This window comes from Triticum aestivum, chromosome 2D (assembly GCF_018294505.1).
Source record: "Triticum aestivum cultivar Chinese Spring chromosome 2D, IWGSC CS RefSeq v2.1, whole genome shotgun sequence".
In the NCBI taxonomy this organism is placed as follows: domain Eukaryota; kingdom Viridiplantae; phylum Streptophyta; class Magnoliopsida; order Poales; family Poaceae; genus Triticum; species Triticum aestivum.
Window position 1 is genome coordinate 574,909,475 of NC_057799.1, and position 13,602 is coordinate 574,923,076.

The 13,602-nt window shown below is 45.9% G+C and overlaps 1 protein-coding gene across 1 annotated transcript; it reads left to right on the forward strand.

Annotated features, from left to right (window-relative positions):
- Positions 1-10,070: 10,070 nt before the first annotated feature.
- Positions 10,071-11,738, forward strand: LOC123050067 (transmembrane protein 45A). The gene is made up of 2 exons (XM_044472905.1): positions 10,071-10,645; positions 11,025-11,738. Exons 1-2 carry the CDS (start codon positions 10,302-10,304, stop codon positions 11,557-11,559), a joined length of 879 nt encoding a protein of 292 aa, XP_044328840.1. The 5' UTR covers positions 10,071-10,301; the 3' UTR covers positions 11,560-11,738.
- Positions 11,739-13,602: the final 1,864 nt, after the last annotated feature.

Sequence of the window (13,602 nt, forward strand, 5' to 3'; positions counted from 1 at the left end):
CTTCCTGTGCCTTCCATTTTAGCAAATCCAGTGTGCAGCCCAGCTTTTTCAGACTATTATCGCATCCTGGATACAACGACTTTTTGTGATCCTCTAACATGTGATCGAAATTCTCCCTATCCTTGTCAGTTTCGTAGCGTCTCCGTGCATCAGCAATGGTCCGACCAAGATCATCAGCGGGCTTATCATGTGCCTCTTCTTCACCTTCACCTAACCCTTCCCCACCTTCAGCATCATCCTCCATGAAAGTATCACCGAAATGATCATGATAGTTGTCATCGATATCATCCCCTTCTTCATCTTCTTCCATTCTAACCCCTCTTTCTCCATGCTTGGTCCAACAATTATAGCTTGGCATGAAACCGTGCCGAAGCAGGTGCATGTGAACGTCTCTTGAGGAGGAGTAACCCTTCTGATTCTTACAGACAGCACATGGACAGATAATAAAACCTTGCTGCTTGTTCGCATTTGCCACTACGAGGAAATCTTTCAAACCCGTAGTGAACTCGCCGGAGAGTCGGGGACCGTACATCCATTGCCGATTCATCTGCATTATTATTATATAAAGTATATAATTAACCATCATGCATTTGTTAAACTAACTAGCTAGAAATAATACAAATTAAACAATGAACTACACACATGCATATTTTATCAATGACACATGAAAGGTTCAAGTTGCTAACCGCGATCGCGGAGGAAAAATAAATGAGAAAGCTCAAGTGTGGCTCGGACACTTCATATCATGTTTGTTTCAGGCTCTCGGGCATTTCATCGAACACCTTGTGTGCATAGGAGGAACCAAAAGCAAACCCACCACCCCCTTCTGAAAATTGTGAGGTGAGCTGAGTGAAGTGAAGTGAGCTAAGTCCTATATATAGGGATGGGCCTTTAGTCCCGGTTGGCCTTCGGGGACCTTTAGTCCCGGTTGGCCAGGCCAACCGGGACTAAAGCCCCTCCCGTCCGCCAGCTGGATGGGCCTTTAGTCCCGGTTGGCCTGGCCAACCGCGACTAAAGGCCTTCGGGGACCTTTAGTCCCGGTTGGCCAGGCCAACCGGGACTAAAGCTTCTCCCGTCCGCCAGCTGTCGACCGAGCGCGCTGGGCCCAGATAGTTGGTCGCGGGTCTCCTCCCGAACCGCGACTAAAGGCCCCTTTTGTCGCGGTTCGATTGTTTTGGAGACTAATGGGGCGTATGGAAGCCTCTTTTTCTACTAGTGCATGTCCGTCTATTGTCCTTGTGAACGCATTTTGAGCCTAAAATTTGGGCTAGATTTGCGTTCAGACGGACGTGACGTGCATTTGCTCGGTGGTCCTTGATACTTCTTCAATGTATCTATATTTTTTTATTATTTCATGCTATTAGATTGTTAAACTTGTATGCTTTATATGCAATTTTTTGGAACTAACCTATTATTAAACCGGCCCACTTACCATGGACGGATGCAGATGGAAATTTGCGGGCTGCGGTTGGAGATGCTCTTGTTGTTTCTGCTCTTGTATCTAAACCCCTTTGGGTTTTGTTATTTTCTCTCCTCTATAATGATGATATCATGCATGCAGCTCATGATTCCAAAAATAAATTCGTTTTATTATTTTACTTTTAATTCTACGTACGTAGTAGTAGTTTATTACTGTTTGCAGCATACGGCCACGCGTGCATCAGCCATTTCACATGCCTTACACAGGTCAATAGGTCATCACTAAGTTGCTCCGCTAAAAAGCCACCGGAGACACGCACAAAAGCAAGCCTCCGATCGATCCGATCAAAAGATGAGCGCGCGTGCAATGCATTTCATGCATGGTCTTGCTGGCTTTACACTCTGAAACCAGATCCACCGTCTACGGGGAAGTTGCCCGGAACGAAGCAGCGCCAAGGTGACGCCGTGAGCGGTGCGCCTGAAGGCACGCGATACCAGCGCTAGCGGCGACGACCGAACTTGAAAGGACGATGCCAGGTCGCCGGCCAGTTTGGAACCGGAATCAGATTCGGAATCTCTCCAGACTTGCTTTATATTATTCTAAGACTGCTGCGCTCGTGCTCGCCGGTGCTGCCATGTATGTTACCTCGAGTGCATATGCGGGCGTTCTGTTTGTTTGGAATCAAAGTAATCAGGGCGGTGGGTGGGTGGCACCAGGAGGGGCATCGGGCCAAATGATCTACTCCCTCCGTACCATTTGAACTGCGAAGACGGTACAGAGGTAGGATCTGAGGGCGTCTCCAACAGTTTAATATGGCGGATTGCTGGTGCAGGACGCGCGTTCTCTACTTTACCGGTGGCCGAGCCGGCGATGCCTCCACTGGCGCAGCCTCACGCCCTCGCTGCACTGCACGTGAAGGCATGCCTATCGAGCCGGCTCGCTTATGGGTTATATACAGTATTTAACTGAATCAGATCACAACAAGATTTAGTTAACTGCATGAATGCATTTAACTGAATCAGATCACAACAAGATTCAGTTAACTGAATGAATGCAGTTAATTGAATCTTCACTGTTGTCAGTGAATTTTCATGTCCTATTTAACTGAATTTTAGGGTTTGCAAATGCTTAATTATTCTAGGGTTAGTTACTCCACTGATTGATAGATGTAGTTGAATTATTCTTTTGGACTGAATGAAACTAACACTAGATGCCGCTACTGAATATTGCAGGCTGTAGGGTGTTGTGCAGTGTACATGAGTTAATTTGGGGTTGAGTAATGTAGTGGACAAGTTGACAATGAAAGGAGTGAGTCAGTGTACATGGCTTTAAGTGATTTGACTGATGTGAAGTGTGACTAGGTGTGCTCAATTTAATGTTTAAACTGTGTTGATTAAAGGCAGCAAGTGTCCCTAGATAGGAGAGAACTTGCAATATTTAGACTTTGTTCAGACTTTATTCAATCAAACTATACTGATCTGCTGGTGCAGAAATTAAGTTCACAAACAAAGTTATTCAGACACTAAGTTCACAGACTACTCATATATTGGTTCAGATCTTGGTGTAGAAATTAAGTAAGACATGTACTCGCATCAGACTCACTCTTGCCACAGCTTCAGAAGACGGAGTGATCGCTGAACTGGCCACATGATGCGGAGCTGTTTCTTCTCCCTCCTCCTGTTGCTTGTGCATGTCTCCACCTTCATCTGCTGCTGCTGCTCCATTTGGGACGCCTCCACCTGCACATGTTGCTCCATCTGTGGCGGCTCCATCTCCTTCATAGGAGCGAGGGGCAGCACCGGCACCACCTTGTCGAGCTCGTAGTCCAGACGGAGTAGGTCACGGTTCTGGTACATGTACCAGCGTGCCCTTTGGTATGGATCCGGGGAATCCTTGGCCTCTCCCATTGCCCAGACCAGGTTCTCGATCAGTGGGCGGTGGAGGTTCAGGAATCAGGCATACTCCTCATGGTTGGCGGCCGCCCTCACTGCACATGCATGATTCTTGAGGATTGCAATGCTCGCATACCAGGTGCTCACCTCGCCTGCGTAGCAGAGCTTGGTGTTGTCGCTGTCGAAGATCTCCTGCAGCGCTTGGTCCCATCCGAGGCCAAATGCCATGGTGCGCGATGGAGGTTTTCTTTGGATTGGGTGTGAAGGAGGAAGTTGGATGGAGAGGAGCGATGGAGAGTGGTGGTTATCTGTGCAAGGATGGTGAATGTGAATGAATGCACTATGTGTGTGGAGTCTGGGGTTTTCTGGGGTTGTGCTTTGTTTTGCAACACGCAAATTGCCCCGACCCCTATCTAGTTCCATGCCCAACCTCAACATGTAAACACACCCAACCCAGTTGCATGTCCAATCCAAACATGCACTCATGCCCGCCATAGCTGCATGTCCACTCTCGGCACGCAACTCGTTCCCAACCCAGTACCCCTATATAATTGTATTTTTTTACAAATGCATGTCCACTTTTGTAATACACATTTTATATTTTTCTATATACACGGCAACATTTTTAACACACATTGGACTTTTTTTTGAAATACATGATGAATAATTTTCAAATACAGACCTGAGCATTTTTTAGAATACATGGTAAGCATTTTTCAAATTCATACTGAACATTTTTCTAAATGGAATGAATTTTTTTTTAAATATGCGAACATTTTTTTTCACAATGCATAAAAAATTTCAAGAAAGTGTCATGATTTTTATTGAAATGTATGAAGTTTCTTTTTCTTAAATCACGAACATTTTTATGAAATTTATATTTTTCCATTGTATAATACATTTTTTAAACATCACAAAAATTATTTTGAAATGCATGAACATTTAAAAATGTCAACATTCTTTAAATTGTGAAACAATTTTTATTGAGAATTCATTATTAAAATGAGAAAAAAATATTCGTGTTTTTCAAAAAATATCCACACTCTAAAAATTGATCAGAGATTTTCAAAAGTTGTGCATGTTTTTAAATTTTGTTCGAGAAGAAATTGTTCGGAATAGCAAATTTTGTTCTTCTCTTTTTATACAAAGGAATGATAAAATCTATTCACATTTTAAAAATACATTTCAAATTTTAAAAAAAAATGTGTTTTCAAAAATATCAGATATTTGAAAAATCACAATTTGTATAAAAAAATCAAAAAAATTCAAACATGTTTTCTAATCTAGACGTTGTGTTATGTTCTTAAATGTTTCCGGTTTCTGATTGTCAACAACAGATGTTGGTTGGAGTAGTAGGAACAGTCATTTCCCAATATGAGGTCTCGGGGTCAATTCCTATGTAGTGCACTGCATCACGTGCAATTTTTTTTGTCCCGCTCCAGTCGAAAAATAATAATCAAAAAGAGACTTAGAGCCTACGACGGTCTATGAAGGCTGGTGTTGCTATCTGTACATGAGCTCGTGGCGTTCAGATCTATTGGAAACTTTGCCAGAGACGGCTATTTCGTTCGGGTGTTGGTCCTCAAGACCTAAGTTCGGAGACTATTCGTGTGCTATAGAGATTCACCGGCGATTATGCATAGCTGTGATGGCGGCGGCACGTCCTCGACTCATTCTGGTGGATGCGGCGGTTCTGTGGCCCCTCAGGGACTACGTTGTAATTTGTTATCTTTGTGGGGTGCTACTTGTATCTTGTTGGGTTTATTAATAGATCTGTGGGCCTGTTCGCAAAAAAAGTAGTTGCAAAGATAAATGACGACAACAGAGACGGCAATATTGCGCTTTAAAGCCTGTGGGCTGAGTTGTATACTCTAAAAGTGTCTGGCCGATGGATTCCAAGACAAAGGGCTAGCGGACCCTAGCCGGCGCTGTTTGGGTCTGGCGCTCACGCGCTGATGGTATGGGCCGGCCCACTACGAAACGAGGTTCATCGCTCGCCAACGCATACGCTATTGTTGAACGGTGACTTAAAAAACAATTTTTCCTGGGAAAATACCCGAAAAAGTCACAAAAATGAGAAATTCTGGAATTGAAAAATGTCCTATTTTCAAAGAAAACGTTCACAAACTTAAAAAAACTGGACGAATTTGAAAAAAAGTTCAACAAAATTGAAAAAGTTCAGAAATTCCAAAAAAAAACTTCTTGTATTTTTTGAAAAAGGTCATTCGTTTTTTAAATGTCCACAATTTAAAAAATAATCATTTTTCAAAAAAGTTCATTATTTTGAAAAAAATCATTGATTGCAAAAATTTCACGAAATTTAATAAAGAGTTCAAGATTTTGTTTTTAAAAAAGTTCACGAAATTGAAAAAGTGTTCATGAATTTAGAAAATATGTTAGCGAATCTGAAAAAGTTCATCGATTTGGGCCGAAAGGTCATCGAATTTGAAAAGAAAAATTCATCAGTTTTGAAAAAAGTTCATCGATTTTGAAAGAAAGTTTATCAACTTTTAAAAAAATCATCGAATCTGAAAAATGTTCACCAAATCTTAAAAAAAATCAACGATTTTCAGAATAGTTCAACGAAATTTAAAAAAGAGTTCATGAATTTTTTAAAAAGTTCATCGGTTTTGTAAAATTGTTCCCAAAATTGTAAAAGTGTTCATAAATTTTTAAAAAGTTCATCGGTTTTCAAAAAAAGTTAGCGAACATTAGGAAAGTTCATGGATTGTTTGAAAAGAATATCATCAATTTAAAGCTCATCAAGTTTGAGAAATAAAAATCACCAATTTGAAAAAAAAATCCGTGCATTTAAGAAAACAAAGAAAAAAGAAAAACCAAATAAAACTGCTCAGAAAACTGACCACTGAACTGGAAAAACCGGCTCTGGAAGCTTCCCAAAACCACGGCTTCGTGAACTTAAGAAGTAAAAATGGAAAGAGAAAGTACTTAACCACATGTGCATCGTGGCCTAGTAGTTATTCCCTTTCTCTCTCAAGGCCAGTTTTTGGATTGGGTCCTGCGAGACTAGACAACTTAAGACAAGTATAGGTCCGAAACGGGGCAAATAGTGCCTTTTTGGGGAGAACAATAATTGTGTTCCTAAATATTGCATTCGGACAATTTAAAACTTTAAGGACATTAAATAAATTGACATAGTATAGTACAGATGAAAAGAAAGATAATGAAAGTTTAATGGAATGAAATTTAACTATACTGTTTTCAACACATGGGAGTTTTTAAAGCTAAGACATAAGACATCCACTAAGGATTGTGGGAACAACAAATGGTCTTTAGGATTACGATTGTGGGAATAACAAATGGTTGTACAACTGCTAACGTTTGGAGCAACTTTATTCAAATAGGACAGCTTTCTTACAATTTTATCTCTAAATTCTTACAATAGCTAGCTTTTTTTAAGGTGTCTAATTCAGTTATTCAATTACTCCCTCCATTCTTTCCTACATGTCGCATTAACTTAGCTTTGTCCTAAGCTAAACATTATTATCTTTGACCAGCTATTTTATAAAATTCTTATAGTTTCGCAAGTCGCAACATTTGAATTCTATAGTATGATAGTATTTTTTTATAGTGAATATAAAAACTTAAATCTTATGACATGAACCTATATAATTTTTTTGAAGTTAATCGTTAAAGATATAAGTGTTTGACTTAGGACAAAGTTAATATGACATCTAATAAAAAAATAAAAGGAGTAATAGATTAAAGAGTTAATGCATAAGGCTCTTAAATTTATCAAGGGGTGCTATTTAAATTCACAAACTTTGAAAATATATTTCTGGAGCTTATTATAAGTGGTGCACCGTACGTCTCCAAACTTGTTAAATTACTACCAAAAATATGTTTTCAAGATTTGTGAACCTAGGTGACATAAATTTAGGAGGTGCTCATGCATTTAACTTTTAACTTTAGATGGAAAAAACGTATAGTAGTAGTAGTAGCAACTCTAGCAGACCTCGCATCGCGCCCCGGCCCGCAAAAATAACCGCCAAAGTGCGGGTCGGGGCGGGAAAACCTGCCCGATCAGACCCCGCATCCCGCCTCGGCCCGCAAATATTTTTGCGGGGCGCGGCAAAACTTCTCCCCCAACCTCTAGTTTCACGGGCTGGGAGGCCGACCCGAGCTCAGCTCCTATCCGCAGCGAGATTTGGCGGGAGGGACATTTCCGCGCGCCCTTTTCCGCTCCCCCACCCTCCGCCACCATTGCCCCGCCTCCGCACGCTCCGGTGCTTCCTCCCCGGCCGTCCTTCGCCGCCATGGACGACTCCCTGCTGTCCCCCGTCACCGCCGAGGTCGCGCACGCTCCTTCCCCTCGGGCGAATCTCGTCGCCGGCCATGTTGGCCCCGCCGCCGCTGCCCAAGGTAACGCCGCGCCTGCCCGCAAGCGGCAGGGCAACGTGGTCGTGCAGGGCGGGAATCCGGCTGCCCCCACCGCGAAGGCCCGCGCTCCAGGCGCCAACGCCGCAGCGTGATCCCGGCCGGCGGCAGAGAAGGTCGGCAAGGTTGCCGGCGTAAAGCAGAGGAAGATTCCGGCTACAAAGAAGCCGCCTTCTTCATCCTCTCACTCCATCCCGGAAAGAGGTGCCCCTACGATGCCGTTCAACGTGCTGCTCCCCCCGCAAGCGAGGTGATCGACGAAATGGCCGGAAGGTATGCGTCTTCGGTCATGGCGATTTCCTTTCATTTTTCGCCATTTTTTGTGATAGCTCGTGACTTGTTATCGTTCACTATAGCGGTGGTTCGAAAAATGCAACTGCTGAGTTCGTGAACTTGTTGGACACCAACGCCGTTGACATTGATCAAGCCCCGTTCGCCGCATTCGACTACAATGAAACGAAGGGCGGCATGGACGATCATGGTCGTGAGGAAGAATTGGAGGAGATTGAAAGGGAAGCGTATGAGCAATCGCAAACAAGAACTGGGAAAAGCCAAAGATCGAAGAACTACACGATCTTGGAAGATCAAGCTTTGATCAAAGCATGGAGTGCGGTGTCTCTTGATGCATGCACGGGTACTTCTCAAACCGCCAAGAGATATTGGCAAAGGATCGAAGATCAATACTTCCGCATTATGGCAAAGCATCCCAATAGGACTACACGCACATTTCGGTCGCTTCAAGGGCGTTGGGAGAATATCAAGACTATGTGCAGCCGTTGGGCAGCTTACTTGGAGCAAGTACGCAATGCACCTCCAAGTGGAACCGTGGAATCCGACTATGTGAGTTTGTTTTGCCTTTGTTCAAGTTGTGCATCATCATATTTGCATCATGGGAAATGATTGCATCACTTTGTTCACATTGTGTAGGACAAGATTGCTCAACATAGATACAAGGACATGGAAGCTTCGGAAGGCAAATTCTTCAAACTAGAGCATTGTTGGGAGTTGCTCCAAAAGTGCGAGAAGTGGAAGTTGATCGACAAAGAATCCCCACTAAAGAGAAGCTCACTTACAAACATGGATGAAGATGAGGATGATAATGGCCAAGAAATTTGCACAAGCCCGATGGCAACAAGAAGACTAAGGAGAAGATGAAGAGAGAGCAAGAAGCATCGAGCTTAAGGGAGAAGATTGATGCCATGGTGCAATCAAACGAGTTGATGTTGTTGAAGTCGTTGGAGATCAAGAGAGAGTTGGCCGAGAAGAAGGCAAAGGAGAAGCAATAAAAGTGGCAATTGCTCAAGGAAGAGGGGCTGCGCAAAGCTGCCATTGAGGAGAGAAGAGCACGCGCTGCAGAAAACAAAGCCATATCCAAGCTGCTCGCCGAAGAGAACAAGATCATGTTAATGAACCGCAATGACATGGACGATCTCACCAAAACATGGCATGATATAGCAAGGAGAGAAATCTTGAAGAGGAGAATGGTTGCGTCGGCCGGTGTGTGCTACAGTTTTGGAGTGTTTTCTCTGCTCCATATGGTGGCAATGTCGATGATTTCGGTGCGGGAGTTGGAACAAGCGCCGGAGGTGGATTCGTTGGTGGCGATGAACTTCAAGATGGACTCGATGGCGCGGAGTGAAGATCGACCAAGATGGTGCCGGACATGGGCGCAAACTTTTGTAGGGCCCTCTTTTGCGTTTGTCGTATTGAACTTGGCTTTTATTTACGCATAAAACTGTGTTATGTCGTTTGAATTTGAACTTATTTGTGGAAACCTATGTCAATTGCGAGAATTGCCGTTTTCTACGAGAATATACTTTTTTTACGGGTCCGTTTGGGGGTCTGCATCTGTAGCAACCCGAGCCAGTCCGTAAAAGCGGTTTTTCCATGAACTGTAAACGCGTTTTGTGGGCCGGCCGGATGCGGGGTCTGCTAGAGATGCTCTAAGCGACCTGATCGAGAAAAGACGTCACATCACAGGTTTGCCCAAACGAAGCATCTTCACGACGCAGAGATACGTGGATCATACTCCCTCCGTTCCGTAACGTAGTGCGTCCATGCTTTTTCAGATTTAAGTTTGATCCTAAATTTAACCAAATTCAATGATATAGTTTTTGCTTCCGTCAGCAGTCGTCGACGTTGGTTAATTTATAATTAATTTTAAATCTCGAAAAGCACGAGCGGACTGGATTATGGAACGGAGGAGTACCAAATACGGCTGGGACGCCATGAAACGCAGACATGGCTCGCCGGAGCTCTGAATCTCTGAGCAAGATGTGCAGTGCAGGTGCAGGTGCAGCACAACACTGTCGGAAGACGAATCTACTGGACTGGACTAGACTATGGTGTTCTGTCTGTCTCTCTCTGATCTTGGACCCCCCGGCACCTAACGACGGAAGCTTTTTGCTTTTTTTCGCTGTCCCGGATCCTCGCAGAGATCTGGCGATCCATCTATCCCCCAACCTCTTCTCTTCCCCAGGCGCACATTGCCTCCGATTCACCGGCTATCAACCGACCCCGCGCGGTCCGGCGTTGCCGTGCCCCAGCCGGCGACCCGGGACCAGCTCGCCGCCGCCGCGAGCCGAGACTAAATGGGGTCGTTTAATGGCCACGTTCTGCCAGGGACGCTGTTCCTGGCGGTGGGCCTGTGGCGGGTGTGGTCCGCCGTCGCGCGCTTCGCCGCCGACCCGCCGGCGTTCCGCGTCCGCGCGTGGTGCCCCCTCGAGCTCCCCGGGGCGCCCCGCCTCCTGGAGCTCTACGTGGTGGCCGGCGGCACGTTCCTCGACATGTGCCTGGAGCTCGGCGGCGGCGTCCTGGCCGGCCGCGGCGCTGGGGTCGCCCCGGAGTCCAGCCTCATCTACCTCGAGCACGCCGGCATGCTCCTCATGTTCTTCCTCTTCGGCGCGCTCGCCCTCCTCTCCCAGAAGCGCAGCAGGTCTGTTGCCGTCCTTCTCCGTACTCCGTGGATCTGTCAACTCTGTTCTTGAGTTGGTGTAAATTGCAATGCAATTCTTCAGATACCTCAAAATTGGTAGAATTTGTGTGAAATTCGTAGCACCAAAAGCCCAACTGAGGCATAAATTTGGTAATGTTTGATTTCGTTGCATAATAATCTTGTCTTAAAGGTCACATTTTGCCTTCAGTTAACACCCGGTTTAAGCAATTGCGATCGTCATCTCACACACATTTTATTTGTTGTCAATTTCAGTAACATTATCAGCCAGTTTTGATAACCATCTCAGATAGATTTTACTTTATTTTTGCGAGAAAGATAGATTTTACTTGATGTCTCACTGCAATGGCGATCACCGCAGGTACCTGCCCCTGACCGACGGCGAGCTGTGCCTGGTGGCGGCGGCAGCGTTCACGTCGGAATTCCTGCTCTTGTCCTACCACTCGGCCACCCACGCAGGGCTGGAGGGGTACTACCACCACCTCCTCGTCATCCTCATCAGCCTCTGCATCCTCGCCACCGTCCTTGGCGCGCTCTTGCCGGCGAGCTTCCCCGTCGACGTCGCTGCCGGCATGCTCATGGCGCTGCAGGGGCTGTGGTTCTACCAGACGGCGCTCACGCTGTACGGCCCCATGCTCCCGGACGGGTGCGACCGAGATGCCAGCGGCCACCAAGTCGACTGCCACAGCCGCGCCGCGGAGGAACGCGCCGAGCAGCTGGCTAACTTCCAGCTGTTCGGGGCTGTGTTCCTCGCCTTCGTCTACGTGCTTGGGTGCTATGCCGTCGCCGCGGCCATGTACGGGCACCCTGACCTGGCGGCCATGCATGACGAGCACGTCGCCGCTCTCGAGTGCCGCGGCGGCGGTGGCGCCTGCGCCGAGGAGTGCGTGGTCTAGTGGCGTCCGATTAGTACATATCTGTAGCTCTGTTCTTGCCTAGCAAGTGCAAAACATTATGATGTGATATGTTGGTTGTTAGTAGTGCTGTTTCAATTGTGAGCGACGTTTGAAATGAAACTTTGCAAATTGAGAAAAGTTTCAGATGGAAAATACTAGCTGGATCAAAAGTTTTGCCACCTTTGCTGATGCTTCATCCTACAAGTCAGTGTCTCCCTCTCCTGATGTTCTAGCTAGTGCTCTTTTCATGTGTACTACTCATATGTGATACATGCTCTCCAATCGTATCGGCAGATATGCAAGTCATGGCAGATGGTAATAAGTGGGCTCCTGTACAAATTGCTATCAAGCTTTTTATAAACCCAATCTGGCATACATCTGTACAGATGAGATTGGTACTTTCTGAATATTGAATCTATATCACATTAGCATAATTTTTTTCCTTTTTTTGCGGGGGAATAATTTGTATTACTCAAACCAGACCATCTCGGTCTCTGTTACAAAGTTCCAACAAGAAATCCGTACCTGAGCCTAGCCATACTGTAGTGAGAGTTCTAGACTCACTCCTACCATACGATGCCATATGACCTGCTGGTTGTAGGTCCAATTTTAGGGCATTTTTAACAGATCCCTTATAACCGGTTAGAGGAGTAAAATTTCTACTTTACTCTCTAACCAGCACCTAGCCAATCCCTTACCCGCCGTAAGGGAGTATAGTTTTTACTCTTGCCCAATTTACTCCACCGCGCGGCGGCTGAGTAAAAATCACGCCTCTCCCTCGCGTCTCCCCTAGCCCCTACAAATTCGCTGGCGTGACTCCCGACGACCGCCCACCGGCGCCACCGCTACCTCGTTGCTTCCCCTACCCCCCACCGCCCTTCTGCCCACTATCGAGTACGTTCGGCCCCCATTGCCGTCGCCGGAATCAAGGTGAAACGCCGCCGCCGTCTCCATTGTTGACTCGTCGGATTACTTGGTTGCTTCTTCTTTTTTTGTCGGCCGCCGCATCTCACCTTGATTGCACACCACTGCAGGCCATTCCCTCTCTCGCCACCATCCTGTTTGGTCAGAACGACACCGGCGGACCGGTGCACCACCACCGCATCGCAAGTGTTCGACGATTTGCGCAGGTGAGTTTTTTTATCATTTCTTTGTGAACTGAGTCATTTGGATTGAACCTAGCCGTTTGAATTGTAGATGAAGAGCTTGAGGGAGATGTCCTTGGAGGACTCGTCATCATCCGAAGAGGAAGAAGACGACGATGACTTTGACACCGTTTTAGGCATGATTTTCAATGATGCTGTTCGGCGGCCGAGGGGTGGGTCTCAATTTGTCTGCATAAACATCAACTGTGATAGAGCGGAGGGTCATGCCAAAATAATGAGAGACTACTTTGACCCAAAGCCAACCTATCCGGAGAAGTACATTCGTCGGTGCTTTTGGATGCACACAAGTCTTTTTCTGAGCATTGCAAAAGCCGTTCAGAGATATGATGATTGGTTCAGGCTTCGAATAAATGCATGTGGAGAGATAAGTGCAAGCCCTCTGATGAAGTGCATTGCAGCCGTTCGAGTCTTGGCATATGGGTGTTCGGCCAATGCAACCGATGACTATGTCCGCATTGGTGAAGACACAATCTTAGAGGCTGTTCGAAGGTTCACTAAAGCAGCGATCGCTGTCTTTGGCCTAGAGTACTTGAGGGCACCAACCGAAGAAGACAACAAGAGGCTGATGATTGAGGTGGAGCAAGAGGATGGCCAGAGATGCTTGGATCACTTGACTGTATGCACTGGACATGGAAGAATTGTCCTGCAGGGTGGAAGGGTTAGTACAAAGGCCACTGCAACGATCCAACGATCATTCTTGAGGCAGTTGCACCGAAGGATTTTGGATATGGCATTCATTCTTTGGTCTGCTTGGCTCTCACAATGACTTGAATGTGTTGTCGAGATCACCGCTGTTTTCTAGGCTTATTAAAGGTGAAGCAACTACTCGGTCAACAGGCACAACAACTCGATGGGTTACTACCTTGCGGATGGAATC

Coding starts and splice junctions, on each gene's coding strand:
- LOC123050067 (XM_044472905.1), top strand. CDS start 10,302: ATGGGGTCGTTTAATGGCCACGTTCTGCCAGGGACGCTGTTCCTGGCG. Junction 10,646..11,024: donor CTCTCCCAGAAGCGCAGCAG/GTCTGTTGCCGT, acceptor CGATCACCGCAG/GTACCTGCCCCTGACCGACG.